At 37.3% G+C, this 19,185-nt stretch overlaps 2 protein-coding genes across 5 annotated transcripts; one reads left to right on the top strand and one right to left on the bottom strand.

Annotated features, from left to right (window-relative positions):
• Positions 1-492: 492 nt before the first annotated feature.
• On the bottom strand, positions 493-4,344 carry LOC116210894 (ATP-dependent DNA helicase 2 subunit KU80-like). 4 transcript variants are annotated; one of them, XM_031545019.1, is made up of 9 exons: positions 4,104-4,344; positions 3,669-3,761; positions 3,538-3,589; positions 3,118-3,249; positions 2,485-2,888; positions 1,933-2,216; positions 1,639-1,834; positions 1,318-1,524; positions 493-1,073 (listed from the first exon to the last, which is right to left on the bottom strand). In XM_031545019.1, exons 1-9 carry the CDS (start codon positions 4,116-4,118, stop codon positions 918-920), a joined length of 1,539 nt encoding a protein of 512 aa, XP_031400879.1. In that variant the 5' UTR covers positions 4,119-4,344; the 3' UTR covers positions 493-917. The 4 variants fall into 4 exon arrangements, with proteins under 4 accessions (XP_031400879.1, XP_031400878.1, XP_031400881.1 ...); XM_031545018.1 differs by having other exon boundaries at positions 493-1,094; positions 4,104-4,342; XM_031545021.1 differs by lacking the exon at positions 3,118-3,249 and having other exon boundaries at positions 493-1,094; positions 2,485-2,825; positions 4,104-4,342.
• Positions 4,345-17,155: 12,811 nt separating this feature from the next.
• LOC116210295 (zinc finger protein CO3-like) lies at positions 17,156-18,839 on the top strand. Its single transcript, XM_031544151.1, has 3 exons — positions 17,156-17,688; positions 18,140-18,337; positions 18,419-18,839. The coding sequence occupies exons 1-3, from the start codon at positions 17,275-17,277 to the stop codon at positions 18,611-18,613; spliced, it is 807 nt and encodes a 268-aa protein (XP_031400011.1). The 5' UTR covers positions 17,156-17,274; the 3' UTR covers positions 18,614-18,839.
• The last annotated feature ends 346 nt before the right edge of the window (positions 18,840-19,185 follow it).

Raw genomic sequence — 19,185 nt, forward strand, 5'->3', positions numbered from 1 at the left:
ATGCCAGAGCTGGATTTTACCATTCTCAACAAACATGCAATTAAATTCAAAGGGAACAATCATTTTTATTGACCTTCAATTTTTTAAAAAAATAATAAATCCCTTTATTTGTATTGCCCTCTGTTAGCATTTTTCTGGTCTGAAAGCATTTTCCCTTTTTAACATAATTTCGCCTCTAATTTCACTTTCTGGAAAAGGGGCAAAGCCAAACACAGAGGAATGCCCCCCCTGGAAACTGACACTGTTACTTGGGACATACCCTACGTATAACTAACATGCTGTGAGTTCAATTTTCCCACTCCTCGCTGGTTCTGCAATACAACTCACCATATCCAGAGTAAAAAGGAAGATGCTTCCACTGACAAATTCTCTTGCCCGCCATCTCTCTTTTCATGGTTGTTTTGGTGACAGAAATTACGGGAAGATCAAAAAGAAAAAGGCAGTTACTCTGGCTGTTGAACATTCTATGTCCTGCCATTCTTTTCCTCAGCCAAGAACAGGAAATGATAGATTATACAAAAGACTGACTTCCCATAATATCCCCAACAACAAAATGGTGCTTCATCCTAAAATCACATGAAGCTATTCCTTTCATAGACCCAAAAAAAGACCACGCAGGCCAATCTACGTCTGCCCAAATAAGTGTACATCAACAACCTTGAATTACCTCTTGAATTGTGTCGATGACAACCTCATTCCTAGAAAGAAACTCCACTCAGGTTCAGTGACCCTCCTGTGTCCTGCCATTTTTTTTACTGGGGCAACTGGCGAGGACTAGAAACTGGTAGATTATATACAGACTACTCGCCCATAGTATCCTGAATAGCAAAAAGGTGCTTCATCCTCTAACATCATGCGAAGCTGTTCCTTTCATATGTATCCAAAAGAAAACCAGAAAAAGACTGCACAGGCCCAATCTACCCATGTATGTGCCATTCGCGAACCCCGAATTTCCTCATGAATGCTTCGATAATAGCCTCGATTCGAGAAAGAAACTCTGGGTCAGGTTCAGTAATTCTTCTGAGAGCACCACTGAGTGGAGGCACAGCTGCATCTGGGTTCTTCACTTTCAACTGGAGGAAATCATAGTAACGCTGGCAATAAGCATACCATAATTGAGTTGTCAGTCTTCCTAGAGGCAACTATATTACAATAAATGCAACAAATAGTTTTGTCGATCATGGTCCATGGAGATTCTTCGAACCATATGGATTCCCTTTGCTTTTGTAAAGTATGATTTATTACGTCCTAGTCCAGTAAAACATATAGCAGAATAATAAGTAGAGTTTCTAAAGCATTAAGCTGGGCAATAATTACTTGAAGGACGGGATTCGGTGTGAAATCAGGAGCAAGTTCCTCCTGGTGGTCTGATGGCCCGAGATCAAGCACCTCTACCAACTCATCTGCAGCTCGTTGCTGCTCTTCACTTGGTTGCAAAGAAGCTGAGAGATTGCAGAATGACAGAAACTTGAACTCCCGAAGATCCTCGAAGAATGGAAGTGCATTGAAGTAGAATGAGTCAGGCTGCAAAATCATGCTAGTTAGATGAGTTGATATAAGATTGACAGAAAGCAGGCAAAGTGGTTCACAAGACGAGCACGAGAATGATAAAATGGTAAAGTACCAAACAAAACATACCATGTTATCATCGTCACTAACATTTGGTGTCAGGACTCCGATAACAACATTTGCCTGTCCTTTTCTCCACACACAACGCAAAATTGCCACTTTATTCATCCTCTTCATAGCTCGAGCTAAGGCAGAAATTGCGATTGTGGCTTCTGTGTCACCTGGCTCAGCAATGAATAGCCTCACATCTGTCATGTAATGGTGCCTTCGCATGCATGACATTTCAAAAAGAACAAAGTGAGTTTTTGCAAATTTTTAGCTTCATTATATAATATCAAGGTAAACATATTGAGCGGTGTTTACCTCATGATATTTGAAGAATCTGTAAATCCTAACAGCTTTACGCCTTTTTCTGGTTTGAACTTGACCGCATTCATTTGAGAAGAAGATATATCAACTACTTGAGGTCCATATAGGTAACCATTAGTCACTTCATGTGAAGACGGCACGATTTGGCCATCATCTCCAAAGCTTTTAAACTGATGTTTTACTTTAACTCCACACAACTCATCTGGATGAGATGCTTCATCACAGAATCTCTTCAAAGTCGGGAACTTCTCCTCCAATGTTTTTTTGTAAACTCGAACCTGCAGGATGTAACCTTTAAATATGATGCATTTGTATAATGATAATGAAGCAATCATTAGAAGACGAAGCAAAAGAGAGAAAGAAATGATTTTCTGTGATTCAAAAATTGATGACCACAATCCTAGAAAAGCATTACAAGTTTCAATCAATTTTATTTAGACAAAGGAAAACGGACTTCATGACAACAACTTGAATTGCTGGAATTTTGAACTGTATAATGCTTCTAAGGACAAACTACAAGGTTACTATGTAGAGACAAGTACCAACCTTGATCTTCAATTGAGAACTAATCTCAAGATCACCACGGAATATCGTCCCAGGAAACTTGTCTCGGATTCTAATTGCTCCTAATAAGGAAGTTGGACTTTCAACGTAAGTCATCTTTGCACAGGTGATCCTTGATAATAAATTTAAGATGCGGTCATTTTTCACTATTACCATCTCATCAGCATCGCTCCCAGAGATCCCCCGGGCAACTATGGACTCCAACTTTATCCCACTTGAACTCATAGCTGCAGCAAGATTTTTGACTTGTTCCTCCTGGCTCCCCCCATGAGAACCTTTTATGGGAGATGAAGCATCAGTTATAAGATACAACTTTTTCCTTCCTGGATACAGGGGTCCAAATTTCTTGATAAGCATAGATGTCCCAACAACAATAGCATCAAGAACTAGAGAAATGGTCAAGGAACCACATGTACAAACATAACTGGCACGATACCAAATATGGACCTATTCCAGTAAGCACTTATAAAGGCTCCCCTATTCTAAGGAATGCGGTTTTTTCTTTTTGGGTAATACAGAGTCGGGTCAATTGATGTTAAAGGAACTAGATCAGTGAGAAAGAACAGAATGAAAAGTTCTTCAAGATAATAACTATCCGATATCATAAGAGGATACAATCACCGGAAACAGGTCCTCGAGGAAGATGCTGCAAAGTTTCAAGTACGTCCCCATTTACAACCTGGATACTATGTGAGACAAATACATGCTCATATCCACCCACTTCTTTTGCGTCTTCATTTTCAGTCTCTAAACAATCCAACGGCATATGATCATCAGTACTCTTACGACATGTGGAACCGACATAGTTTCATGGCACAAGAAAACCCAACAAGCTTATAATATTAAGAGAAGCAGCTAAACAGAAAATGCTAGCAATTTCCCACAGAAAGGAAACTGGGAGGGGGGCGCGGCATAACAAAGTTGCAAATCATTAAAACTATAACTAAACAGGGATAGCAACTTTAAATAGCAATGTTAACAAAGCAGCAGATACAAAGAGCAGGAAAACTATCCATTCAAAAAAGATCAAATTACCTTCTGTTCCAAACAGAACAACTCCAACTTCGTCATTTTCTTTGTGAAGCAGCTGCATTGGAAAAGCAAAAGTATACATTTACAGCAATGCAAGAGCATTTTGGAGGGTCCAAAACGGCACAAAACGTTACCTTATTCTGTACTATCATTGAGCAGACATGCTCCACCTCTGGAAGAAGATGGTGCACTGATGGACCCACATCAAGCAACCATACCAACGCTTCCTGCTCCCAAAAGTTATCAAAATTTCAACTAACTCCTCCAAACATGAAAAAGACACACTGAGGAAGCATAAAAGAAAATCCTAAGGTAGCAAATTCCCAAGAACAAAAAGGACACCCAAACACGTCACGCACACAGGAAAAAAAAGGACGATCCTTTATACATAGACAGCATTTCAAGGAGGAAAAAAAATCTCATTTTGAACAAATTTGAAGAATATCACAGTGGAGATGCTGTTGTTACACCGGAAACTGAACTCCTAGCAGAAGCCGAGATAAAATAATGTTTAATAGAGAAAGAGAGGGAGAGGAATAATAGCGAAAGAAGGAGAAGAAGAGCAGTACCCTGTTTCGAGCCATTGATGGACCGAGCGAGCTGTTCTCAGTTGCCTGTGAAGCTGAGAGAGCGCTTGCAGAAGCTCAAAGGGCTTCTTCCTTTTCTACTTGGGTAGAGAGGAAGAAGGGGGGAAACTGGTCAGAGAAAATCTTGCAGCGTGGAGAAGGGGGGAGTGGAAATGTCGAATCGAAAGAGGCTGAAACGAAATGACTGCGGACGGCCCCCTTTGTTTTCTTTCGTTGTTCGGCCATCTTTCGGGAGTGTACGAGGATACCGGCTATACTCCGAATGGGTCGGAATCTACTCATTAGAAATTGATTTGAATAAGTAATATTAAAAATAGAGTAGAGTATAAGTATTAAAATAAGAAATCCGTAAAAATCGATTTCGATTCCGATTTCGATTCTTGCATTATCACATAACCGAAGCCGAATAATAATTTCTCTCATTATATATATAATTATATAATTATATTCAAATATTTTTATATTTAAAAAATACAGTCAATAATTAAAAAAATTGAAACCTAACCCTTTTGTCTTTCTCTTTTCAATTTCCCTTTGCGACATTTTTTTTTTGAATGATTACTGATTATGAAAGAAAAATTTTCGATTTTATTTAGCGAGATAAAAAAATTTATAGGTTCTAACATAGTACTCGAAACTTACGGTATAATACATGTTTAGGGTAGATTATGGTTCCAATACTCAACTGGGTAGAGTCTGATTCTAAAATCTTAGAATATGTTCCTTATATGATAAGATTTGGGTATCGTGAAAAACAGGGAACTCGGATCTGCATACTCCTACTTCTTTCTTTTTGATATTTCTTCCTTCTGGTTAGAAGAGAACTAGAGATTCTAAGGCCTTGCTTGGAAATGGAGTTGAAACTCCATTGCATTCCAATTAGTGAAGGGATAAAATAAAAAGGTAATAATTGTGTCGTTGAATTATGAAAAAAAAAAAAAAGAGTAATGAATAGTTAAAAGAAAGTAATGTTTGTATCGTTGAATTATGGAAAAAAGTAATGAATAGTTGAGAAAATTTAGTATTAAAAATTGAATTGAATGGTAGTTAAGATAAAAAAATTGAAGAAAATGAAAAATGGTAATAATTATGTTATTGAATTGAAGATAAGTGGAGTTAAAGTGGAGTAGCGTAAAAAAATTAATTCAAAACCAAACAAGGCCTAAGCATTGAATTGAATTTTTTTTTATCAATTATTATATTAAATAATTAACATATAAGATGTACATATAAATATAGATATAAAGAAATTATATGATAAAAATCATATATTTTATATAGTAGACATAATAAGTACTACAAATTGTGAAAGAATCAAATATCATGATGTCAAACAAATACGTAATCAAACCATATAATTATATGCGAAGATCATATGTATAAATAATCAATAATCCTATAGCATTAAGCCAAGTAGCTACATGCGTGGTTCCTTGTCCTATGGATTTGTTGGGATTTTATTGTGAGTTATAAAGATTAGTCAGATGAAATCCAAATATTTCTCGTTATAAAAAGATAAGTATATAAATTTATGTACAAGGCCAATAGGTCTTACTTGTAACTGACAAAAAATATATATAAATTTATAGTATGCATTGGTATGGTGCAATAGGAAATGGAGGGTTTAAAACAGAAAAAATTATTGTGTATAAAAAGATGATGCAAAAAAAAAAAAAGAATTTTCCTTTCGTATTTATAGAGCATGTGGTATATTGAACTTGACAAAATCAAGGAGTTGTTCCGAAATATCAAGAAATCTTATAGTTTTTTGAATAAATAATTATATATATTATTATCTACAAATAACGTGGATGAATAATCAAAATAGTCAAATATGACTCAAATAAAATATAGTAAAGAAAGAAAAAATCCTTCATGGGAAGGCAGTTTTTCTTGGATCAGTGGAATTGTGGAGTGATGATTTCGAGGGCAAAGGTGATTTCAGGCAATACCGCTCAAGCCTGGTACGTTGCTGACTGTTATTATTGACTGTGCTTCTAGTTTTGCTTCGCTTGTAAAGCTGTGCACTATTATTATAAGGGTGAAATGTGAATAATCGTATACTTTACTGGAGTTTCACTCATTAATGTTGCATTATTCAAATTTCAAGCAGTAGAACAATTATCTCTTTGACCATGGCTATTTATACTAAAGATGAAAATAATGTATTTTATATTGTGATGCACAAAGAACTTGAGCGCATTTCATGAAGTTATTTATCATCACAGTATTTCGTTTGATTTGTCTAGGGACACCAAAGCTTCAATTTATCTTTTGCATTGCCTGTTTCTACAACTACCTTGTTCCATATTCTTTTAACTGAAGGGCTATATTTGTTCAGCTAGACCTCGTTAGGTTCATTGCTGCTCACAAGCCAGTGATAGCTGCTCGTAAAGTATCTCAAAGGATCATTTTCTTGCTTTCTTCAATGCCTCGAGTTTAATTTTCTAGCGTCTCTTTATGAAGTCTTCCTTTAAAATTTTCTGCATTTCAACTTTCATAGCTTTGCTATCAACGCATGCTTATATTGTTGGTATACTTCTTTGTGAACTGCGATCTTTCGGGATTTAGCAGTGGCTGAAAGCATGCATTTGGCACTTGAATGTCGTAAATTCAGTTTTCAGATTGGATGAATGGCCTGGTGGTAGCACTGAAGTTCAACTGGCATTGTGCCTAATATTTGAAGGTTTATGACAATCTTCTTTTCTGTCTGTAGTTAAGACTATTGATAGTGCCAGTTGTAAACTCTGGTCACTTTGGGATAACAGGTTTGCTCCAGCAACTTCTTGCTTTGAAATGGAATGAGCCAACCTTAGTGGAAGTGCTTGTGCACTGTCTGGATGCACTGGTTCCTTTCCTGAAATATTCTTCGGTTGCAGTTGTCAGTGTTATCAATAAATTAGTCGAGCTTTTCACCTCTCTTCCATTTGATGTGAAGGTTGTCTTTTTTCCTATGACTATTTTGTTCTGTGATACACTATGAAGAACCTCCCAGTCCAGTTTCGTGTAACTAAATGCTTGCTTGGCAGGATCCTCGACAAGAACTGCTTGGCATGCAATTTGTACTTTAATTATCCGTATTGCAGAAGCAGCTGAAGAAAGCATTCTACCTAACAGGAAGGTAGAATAATATATAACTAAATGTTTAGCATCATGAGTTAATAGCTTCTCTCTTTTTTTTTTCCATTTTCTTTCACTGTTATAATCTCATTTTCTGGTCATTTTTTCGCTCTTATAATCTCTGTATGCATTAGATGGAATACTATGGGGATGATAATGGTTTCCTATGAAAATATCTCATTGGAATTGTGATGCAAACATATCTGAAAGAAGACTAAACATGAAATCATTTTCAGATCCTGCTTTCTCTTATTAAAGGGAGAGATTTAGATGATTTCGAGGGAGCAAGGAACAAGTTGAAAGAGCTGGCGGCTGAGAAGAGCGTCAATGTAAATACCAACGAGTCAAGTAAGTAAGCCTTTGTTATATAATTAACATACTTCTTGTTAAAAAAGAAACATACTTGCTAATATTATTTGATTAATTAACGACAGGGGTCGGATTCAGGGGGGCGCGTAGGGTTGGCTGCAATCCTGTGAACGACCCATCACCAAGCAACGGAACAGTCCGCGATGAGGAAATTAAGGTGGCCTTTTTTGTTGTTATATCCTTTTCCATCTGTTCTGCACTATGCCCTACCCCAAATAATTCTGAACCCGAGGTGACCACGAAATCCTTTAATCCCGTTCGCAGTTTTAGAGCTGATCAAGTGATGTAGGTTCGTCATTGTAGCGTAGCTGCTCACTTTATGCTTTTGATAATCAAATTTCTCTCCTCTGCCACCTCTCCTCTCATGGTGGTTTTCGGTGACAGAAAATAAGGGAAGATTGAAAAGGAAAAGGCGGTTACTCTGGCTGTGAAAATTATGTGTCCTGCCATTCTTTTTCTCAGTTGAGAAATGGAAATTAGTGACAGATACGTTATGCAAAGACCGATTGCCCATAATATCCCCCAACAATGCAATGGTGCTTCCTCCTAAGATCTAGCCATATGTATGTGCAAATCGATGACTTTATATTTCCTCTTGAATACGTTGATAACAACCTCATTCCTTGGAAGAAATTCCACCCGGGTTCAGTGACATCATTCAATAAACTGGTCGATTATATATAGAGACTACTCGCCCATAGTACATCCCGAACAGCAAAAAGGTGCTTCATCCTCTGACAGCACATGAATCTGATCCTTTCGTATCGTATGTATCCAAAAGAAAACCAAAACAAAGACAGCGGTCTGTGATTTTACATTGGACTGGGCCTGAGATCACCTGTGATTTTTACAGCCAGCAATCCTATAGTTAGCGCACCAACCACAGTCCATTCTCTTATATCTCAATGAACAAAATTTCTCATTGGCACATATCTTAGTCAGTCTCCGACAGCAAGATGACCATATTCATCCGTTATTTTCTATGGGGTCTAGAGTTCAACACTCGTCGCGAAAGGGCATCTGAACCGGGCCATGTTCGAGGGCTGCCGTTCGGTTGATTAAAGTCTCCTGTTTGTCGAGAGGTTTGGGATTGTTGGACTATATATGTTCATGGGCTGAGCTCATTCTGTGTTTTTCTCTTCAAAATAAGGTGCTTGGACTCGCATAAAACAATTCATGCTCAATTACATCCATCAATGACTCTGGTTAATTGTTTTTTTTTTTTTCAAATTGTTCGCCACGAGTGATCATTTGCTTGACTTCTTGTCAACTTTCCACATATATTCCACACCGTTGACCCATTGATTTGCCTAATCATGCCCAAAGTCAAAATTACGGTTGCCAATATATCTGTCACATTTCCATACTATATAAAGGACGCTCGATCACTTCATGCTATGTCAAGTATCCAAGAGATGCGACATCCTTGTGGTAGATCTTCTGATACGAAACCGTCTGAGTAGTAACGTACTGCACGGGAAAACTCTTCGATCCGCCACTTATATATAGCTAAGCTTTCAATGACATTATCGACTGGCTGTGAAGTGCAAACAAGACCTTCGAATAAATTGTGCGAAAAGACATGCATATGGGCCCTTTTCGCTGGTTATATTGTATTGATGTTAGAGTATAGAGAACCATCACTATAATAAATCTCGAGTGGCCCATATAATGATATAGATGTGCATGAGCGAGACTAATCATCACCGACCAAATTGAATAAAGTGGGGTCAATTATATCAATCCTTCATCCTCTATGTCATTATTATTAGTATAACACAATCACAATATTATTAGACGTAGGACATGACTTCTTGCACTTTTTCAATTGTCTTAGTGAAACCACATCGTCAACTCATGGTCCAATTCCAAATCCAAGCCTCGTTACCCGATTACTCCCCAACAGTGCCAGTACTAAAGTATCCATTGACTATGTAGTAACCAATTATTCCCTATATATATATATATATATATATAAATTTTTACTTATCATGTATTCGTAATTTTTTTTTAAGGAAAACCTTACGCTGTAAACATGGAATACCGATGTTCATCATTTCATATGCATTAACATTAATTAAGTAAGAGCGATATCTAACTGGCTCGGTTCGGTAAATGCAGCACGTTCTGTTCTGATAATTTACTTACCGTGAGGAGATTGAAAAGGAATAAAAAGGGAGAGATAGACATATGGGCACTAATCGAGAGATATAGTGGCAGTGGACGGGCTTCATCTTTCACATATAGGGGGCGTATATGTATATATATGTGTGTGTATGTGCCATTAAGATTCTCTCTCTTTAACATCACATCTCATTGTTGCATTCAAATAGTAATTATTGCAACAGTAACTGAGGCCTTCTCAGTTGACTTTACAGAACTTAGATAAGCATGCCATCCAATTTTGGCCTAACCTCACTTGCCCCACGTGGAAAACCAATACTAATCATCCTTAGTTCCTTATTAGAGCTTCCATCGGCTCTAATTTACGCATCTTGATCTATCGACAGATTATTAGCCAGAAATGATCGATGTATTAATTGATTCGGGCGCAAGAATATATATATATATATATATATATATATTAATAAACAAATTTGCATGCTAACATATTGTATTAGACGAAAAGACGACTGGTTTAATCGAATACATTATTATGTTCTAACTCATTTCTTGATATGAAATTTAGTTATCCTTTGTAATTTTTGTATGCTCAGTCTCTTGATGAGATGGGCTGATTTAATATTCCGAATCTTTAAGGTACTCTATCTCTGGCCACATGCTCACACAATCATGTTAATTGCAGTGGAGAGACTGTTTTGGCATTGTGAATTGACCCCATTTTGACAAGGCCACAATTTTCATATATATAGGGTGTTGGGTCATGTAGCTGGAGAGCCATTTCCAATATTGCATAGGGCATTTTTAAGTTCACTTTTCATCTATCCTCCCCCACTTTCATATATTTCCCATGTTCCCACGCACCAAGAAAAAAAGGAAAATAATAAAAATCATTACCTAAGTAGGAATATGTATGTATAGACTAATTATTTCTAGAGTAATTATATATAGCAAGGATGATTTTTTTTTCCTTTGTTGTTATTATTTTTTCGGTTATAAAGGAGGTGCATGGTCAAATACACATAAAATTAAAAAAATTAAATAAAAGATAACAAGTAGTTTCAAATCGAACTGAAAACCTCTTGATTCCTAAATAAGGAACGCGTAACGATTCCTAAATAAGGAACGTGTGCGATTACGTCATACCCAATTTCTCTTCTTTTCATCATTTACTTTGGGCTTCAGTAGCTAGGCTAGGCAGGCATTTAGGAGTAGCTCTCCTTCATAGATAAGTTTGGAACCCAATATTACAATTGACATGAATCCTAAAATCTTACATATTTTATATATGCATATTATTTCTCTCTATCTTTTCCTAGAAGAAGTGGAATGGAATCTTTATGCTATGATAATTTTAGAGTCCGAGGGATGATATGATAGAGATATATAGGGAAGACAATATTCAAGTGGCTTTACCTATTTTCATCTGATGTGCAATAACCAGCCCATTAAAAGAAAAATATAAAGTTCAGGTGACTCGAAGTGGAAGCCTGCCTATTGTCATCTCAGTGAAAACATCAACTGAATGTCTCGTCAAGTTGCAAAAAACCGGGTCCTAGCAACCGCTCTTGAGTTATTTCGATGATCGTATTGTTTGAGTGTCTTACCGCAACTGTAACTCTCTTCGTAGTAATTAATGAATAGTTTTCTGTCCCCAAAGTGGCTTGCTGGATCGTTAATCCAATTAATATATATATGTAGCAGATTGAATCTTCGAAAGTCGTAGGATATACTAATTCCATGTGTATATATGATAGATATGCTGGTCCAATGCAGAATACCAATGCAAAACAAGATTACTATTTAGTAATTACAAATGTCATTTTTGCGCTTGATATTAAGACTCGGAAATATATAGAATGGGGAAAAAAAACAAATTAGTTATAAAGGCAAAATATAAGAGCCTCGTGATTAATATACATGAGAGAGTTTGTGCCTTGCACATACAATATATGTAAAAATGCGAATAACGATCATGGCACAAAGGGGCAAAAAGAAGAGGGAGAGTGATAGCAGAAAAGGACACGAGTTGATCTCGAGTGCCCTGGTGAAGATAAAAAGAAGATACAATCAATTTGGTAGCTCACCGCACCCGTTCCATCGCATCAATCCGATTATCTGCACGGCCCAATACATACATACATACATATACACACATATATATATATATATGCATCCTTCTAGAAATCGCAGCTGCATAAGTCCTATGTATCCGTTCTCGTTGAATTCATAAGACTATTATATTATGCTCTTGTAATATTCGGTTGAACATTACTCCTTGTATCTATTTTTGCAATGGATATATGAAGGATCCTCATGACCGTTTCAATAAAAAAAAATATCCTATGTATCAAAATTAATTAATTTTCTCGCTTAAATCATAAGGTTGGCCTTGCTGGCACAACGGGTCTTATCCGAGATTATGATGGTTGTTGGATAGGAGGATTAGTTCTGAATATCGAAGTTGCAACTGCAGCAGTAGCTGAGCTCTGGGATCTTAAGACTGGTTCGGAACTTGCTCGGCTCTCGGTCATAAATCTATTATTATTGAGGTCGATTAAGCAGAAGTTCATAACCTTGTTTTGGGTCAAGCAATTGCAATCCTCTTTTGCATGGTCTAATAAGTATGATCAGAGGTCTTTTAGATCGAGATTGGCAAACTTTGATACTAGACACTTTCAGAGAGGGCAATTTTCGTGCGGATTGACTGGCTGGTGAGTTTTTAAAATTGTCTTAAGATGTGTTCTATCATCCTCCGAATGGCATTTCTGACCTCCAGTTTGTTGATATTATTGGAACCTCATACTCTGTTATCGTGTAATTAGTTTTCTATTTTGAATTTTGGCCCCCTAATTAATTCAAAAAAAAAAAGAGACAGTAAAATAATCATTCTTCACAAATTTCCAAAACCTTGGCACTTATATTCGTGGCCGATATACTCCGGGAAAATCTGAATAATAAGTACTTATTCGTAATTTCTTAACCAATTTATCAATACCATGTCACAAGAATATAACAGTTGTATGGCTTATGTGTAGGCTTTTCGAGTCACACTCATCGAATGTCATTCTCTAGACTCATGCAATTTCAATAAGATTCACTCGAATGTTGTTGCTTGTTCAGCTAAAGAATTTGATAATGCTACAACATCCATATATAGATCGCGACGTGAACCGAGGGGGAAGTATATTCTAGGACAGCATGGGGCCACGCATGTCCATAATATGACTAACATTAGGGCTTAGGAGGACATATGAAACTATATAGTCTACGAAAATAAAGCTGGTTACCTCGTTGGCTGGTGTTCTGTTTCTGGTTATTGACCAACCCAAGCCCGAAACGTTGGGGTTTCAAATGATGCAGCTATTTAGTTACTTTACTAATGGGGCACTGATCATCGATCAGTAATGGATCTTTCAGTCTCTCTCTCTCTCTCTCTCTGCATATACATACATACATACATACATACATACATACATATATATATATATTATGTCAAATAGTGGAGTGTCTTCCTGGCAAAAGGTTCATCGACACGAGATCCAATTTGTCAATGACAGTTACGGCTTTTGAAGTGATGCCGATGATTCCCTGGGCCCTACCCCTACATATTACACAACTTACTCCAATTCGTAAGGGACCACTAGTGCACTTCGTTCGATCATCATGCTCATCATGTACATCGATCATCGGTCAGTATATACATACTCGCATTATAATTCGATGCGGTGACTTTTGATTTGTTCGTTTACTATATTTCAATGTATTTAGTTTCTAACAACGCGAGCGAACCTTGCATTTGAAACCCTAGCTGGCCGCTATATGCCCAAAAAAAGTGAATTCAATCAACAATTTATACATTGGCCAAAAAAAAAATCAACAATTAATACAAGTGATCTGTGAGTGAGTCCATCCCAACTAGGGTACGCATATTATCCAGTTTTCCGAAAAATCTTGCTTTGCTCCCTCATCATCATATATAGAATCCCGGAACTCATCTTCGATCGGACCCTTTCAATTATACATTTAGCACAATAGAAGGTTTTAAAATGAGGTAAAAAATATTGACTAGCTTTAACCCCTTTAGAAAGCAAGAATTATCCACAAGAATGCAGTCCAGTTACGTACTCATTCCTTATCGTTTTACAAGTATATATATATATATATACAAGTACTCATTCAATATATTGTTATAAGTATATATTTGTGTGTCTGTGTCACTGTGTGTAAATCAAGGTGGAATTTACGTACATGTAAAGGTTGGGCAGAAATGTGAATTTCTTTTTGTTGGGAAGATGCTATTATGGTCCCCCATCTCCGTCATTTTGCTGATTTCTTACATGCTATCAATTATAAGCTTAGAAAAAATCGTATTCAAGAAACTCATCATCGGCCCCTTTGAACAATATCGGTACTCTGCATGCAACAGCTCTAATTCTTCCACACGATTAATCATATTAATCAAAACCCTATACTTTTTAGTCCAAATCAATCCGACATTTATATTATATATATACATGATTTGATTTATTCTCTTGCTCTCCCCACGCAAAAGTGTTTTGATTAGTTATACTTTGTCTAAGTAATTGGTGCAGTGTGATCTCTAGCCCTGGGGATCGATAGACTCTATATGAACAAATGTATTATATTGGAATTGACAAACAGCGGGACGCTATTTTAAATTTTAATTAATCGAGTTACAACATGAAAAAGATAAGTTGGGTATGCTAATTAAAGGGAATTTCATTAATTATGTCCCGAGAATCATGATTACATGCTATTTAAGAAAAAAAATTTATTTTAAAGGAGGTTCATGGATTTAGTATAATGAAATAGAAATTTTAATATGTAATAAAGGGATACATGTAATTTCATTGAATATCGAATCCACAATCTCTTGACTGACATGTGAGAGCATGCGATACTACGCGACACGCTCTTCGATAGACATCATTTTTTTGTTTAATACACATATGATTGGAAATACGCTTGAATGCTTCTCACATGGGAGACGTTAAATATATAACTTTATTTTATTTTATTTTATTTTTGAGGGGGGTCTTCTTTAGCTCTCTTGACTGGGTAAGTAAGTGGTGGTGGGGGTTCTCCGTCTCATCGATATCTTTGCTGCAACATATTTATAATTAAGGACCGCATTGGTAAAAAGTGCAAAAGAATCATACATGCAGCATTAATAAAAAAAACCACCGTTTGACCCCATACAACCTAAGTGAGCAGGGAAGACTCTTTTGTCTCCAAACTTAAGAGTACTTTCTCTAGTCTCCAGAAAAGGAATTAAGAGCCGAACCATATATCCCCAATTATTACATGATTCCATGTCGCCTCTATATAAAATGAGATATTTGTTGGGCCACAACTTACAGTTAATAACTCGGAGAAAAACTCACTATACATCTCACTAAGAAAAGAAAGCTCATTACATATCATAATAGTTTGATGTATGATTATTTGATATACCGGACGGCATATCCCCGGGAAGTGAGCCAAGTTCGTTTTTTATGACAATACAATGTGGATTGATCGTGTCACTGCAAGAGTTTTGCTTCTGTTCAATAATCTCGTGTAATTTTGTATGATAACATTGTGAAAATTGTCACATTTTTTTTTATGAATTAATTGAGGGTCGAAGCCCTAACGCATTAGAAAGTATTGAAAATATATTTGGCTTATATGGCTCCGGGCCCATTTTCACTTAAAAGCTCAAGTTAATAAATGGTAATACATAATCCTTATATAAACTCATGGTTATTCATTTATCTTTTTCATGTGAAATTAACATCCTTAACACCCGTCCTCACGTGCAACATGAGCTTATATGGGGTCGAGTCCATTTACACTTAAAAGATCTAACTTATAAGTGGTAGTACATAATCTTCATATAAACCCATGGTTCCTTCACGTGCAACATGTGATCTATTCCTGCCTACATGTTGTCATGTGCCCTTAAACACCAGCCTTCAACAACTGAGCTCGAGCCGGGCTCATCTTCCGTGCTCGGGTAAGGGGGACTAACATGAGACGCTCTTTTTGTCTGCTCTCGAACATACTGGGCTTGGCGTGATGTTGGTGCGCATACTTGTAGCCTGGACTCTGATACCATATTGAATTTTCATTGAACTTATACGGATTCGAATAGATTTTTACTTAAAAATTCAAACTGATAAATAGTGGTATCCAAGCTATACATTAACCCTTAAATATTCCTTCTTCTTCTTTTTTTTGTAGATGTGGGAATTGTCTCATTTTATTCTCAACACTCGCCATCACGGGCAACATGTAGTCATTTGCCTACATGTCGTCATGTGCCCTTAATCACCCATCCTCAACAATTGACATCGAGCCACGAGGCGCTCTTTTGGCTACACTCGGACGTACTGGATATGTCATGGTGTTGGTGCGCATGCGCTTGTGGACGCGCATCCACGTAACCTGGGTTATGATACCATATTGAAAATCATTTGGCTCATATGGGTTTTAGTTCATTTCCACTTAAAAGCTCAAGCTGATAAGTGGTGGTACCAAATTCTTATATAAACCATCGGTTATTCATTTATTGTTTCGGAATTAACATCCTCAACGGAAAGAAAATAGGGGGTGTTAAGTCATACAGAGACCAGGAATGACTACCCTCACAATATCATCAAATAAAATGAGATCGAGCCCAGAAGGGCGAAAAGAAAGCCTAAAGTTGCCTATAAAGAACGATAACACATAATTGGTCAATTAATCAACACATCCGTTGTATTCTCGATAACTCCCACCACTAACCACTGTGGTAGCAAATATTATCACATATTTTTTGGGTGAAAATATTATCACATATTTATAATTTGAAATAGGTACATTAAATAAGTTAAAAAAACAAAAGTATCTTTCTTTATTTTTTTAAACCCCTTTGACGAATTTGTGGAGTATATGTATATAACAATGCTCTATAGCTTATTCAGCAAAAAAAAAAACTCCGTAGCTTGTGTGGGAAGAGATGGAGTAGACCTGAAGAGAGAGTAAAAAAAAAAATAGGAGTATTGATAGGAGGGCGAATATTGACTAAGTATTACTCATTTATTATGTAACGCTCAATAAAAATATTTAAAGGTAAAAAAACAAGACAAAGATAGAAAAGTTCTCGTTATGAGAGATCCAATCCTTTGATCATTAAAAAACACAAAGTGAAAAATTGATCCCATAATAAATTCAGACATTTTCATCTATAAGTAATTAGGTTGATTGTTTAATATCCATTAAATATTTCCTCTTGATGGGAGTGGAGATGATCGACAATCAAGTCAACGCTCCCCCGCACAACATTTGACGTCATCTTCCACGTCAGAACGGTCCCATTTCGGCTCTTGCACGTCTTTAAGAAGCTTAGCTCCCGCGCCCCGATGACCTCAATTCACTCCTTCTAGTTTCAACCCCTCCCTAACCCCTACCCATCTCTCTCTCTCTCTCACCGAGCATCCATCGATCCTCAGACCACTCCCGAACCGATCAAATTTCAACGCACTCCTCTGAGAGAGCCATGTACGGTGGTTCATCCATGCGCACCGCGCCGCTTGGCTACCATTGCGACACCGCTGCAGCATTGCCCTTCCCTCTGCTCCCGCTCCCCCAGCTGACCATCCCTGATGAGTACCACCCCCACCTTGCAGAGTTCGATGCGCTGGACGAGACTGCAAAGCCACTGGCCCACTTGGACGCCACCTCCTATGCCAGCAGCGGCTGCAGCAGCTGCTACGACTCGCCCAATTCAGCTCCCAGCCATGGCGACCCAACCGGAGCAAGTCTTATGCAGCGGAGCATTAGCAGCCACGCGCTACTCCATAGGATTAACGGGCAATATGATTATTCATTGTGTCCGTACCCTGCGACTTGCGAGTCCACCGACTTGGACTCCGGTTCGGTCCGGAGGGTCTACAGTGCCGGGGATCTGCAGGTGATCACTATGTTGTTTCATCCACGATTTAATAGAAAATGCTGACGGTGTCTATGATGCATTAACTGCCATTTGTTTGGGTGGTTCAGTTCAGTTAATTAACTTGTTACTTTTCTGAATTTACAATCTGGTACTCAATTTCTTCCTTCTTTTCAATTACGTGCTTTAACTATGCTGTGGCCGTGAATATATGTGTTAACATGCTTCACTATGTTGTGCGTGTATTTAAAATAAATAGTGCATGCTCGTGCATGCAACTCCTTGAATTAAGTATTAAGTCAGGGCACGTTAATTGGACATATAATCTTGACGTTCGGACAGAAAGGGTCCAAAATCAATACTGCGTTTGGGGATTCCATATCTCTGTAATGAAAAGGAAATGAATCGGGAGAGGTTGAATATCGGATATGTAGGGACCAGCACTCAAACTTAATACATATGTATGATGCAGCGAAGGATGAACGGTGGGGCACTAATGGACTGTGGGTACAAGAGATCGGAGAGTCCTCCACCACCATTGAGGAGTGAGAGCAGTCTGATCATTGAAGGGATGAGCAGAGCTTGCAGGTATAGCCCCGAGGAGAAGAAGGAGCGAATCGAAAGATATAGGAGCAAGAGGCATCAGAGGAACTTCAACAAGAAGATCAAGGTCCTCCTCTCAATTTATTTCCTTCTTTCTTTCTTTGGTTTGATTTTGATTTTGTATTTATTTTTTCCCTGTGGAATTCAGTATGCTTGCAGGAAAACTTTGGCGGACAGTCGGCCTCGCATCAGAGGAAGATTTGCTAGGAATGATGAAATCGATCAGAAGAGTGCTTCTCACGAGGTGGATGATCGATGGAACCTGCACATGGGTGGGGAAGAAGATGAAGAAGAGGATGATAATTGGATCAACTTCATCGATGCATTTTATCCGGGAATTTAATTATCCCTTGATCTTAATATTATTAGATGTTTTAAATTGATTGGAATTTTAATAATCAGCTCAAAGCTAGTTTGATTCGTCTTTTTTTTTTTGGGCATGCTTATTAATTTACTGTAGCTAGGTTGTATTAATTTGTATGCTGCTGCGCAGTAAAAGAGAGACAGTGAGGATGTAAATAGTAACATTGATTAATTATGTATGGAAAATGGTGTAACTCAGTGTCATACTCCTCGCCTAGTGACCATAAAGTCCCAAGTTCGATACTCAGGATGGAATTATTCGTGCATTTACATTACTATATTCATGGGTCTCCCTGGTAACTAAAAAAAAAAACCGTAAAATCTGCATTGGGATTCATGAAATATACAAGAGTGAGTATTGATCCTAGTCCCATATAAGACTTACATCAGAGTAGCTTTATGTTACATATATTCAGTATCACCAAAAATATGCAAGTTGTAATTGACTATTAATTAATTAATAAGATTAAAGTAATTCTTTGGCTTTAGGAGTCCCGATCCCAATTATTCTCCCATTTTAATCAAGAGATTGTCACTTTACACCAATCATTT

Source organism: Punica granatum, chromosome 6 (assembly GCF_007655135.1).
Source record: "Punica granatum isolate Tunisia-2019 chromosome 6, ASM765513v2, whole genome shotgun sequence".
Taxonomy (NCBI): domain Eukaryota; kingdom Viridiplantae; phylum Streptophyta; class Magnoliopsida; order Myrtales; family Lythraceae; genus Punica; species Punica granatum.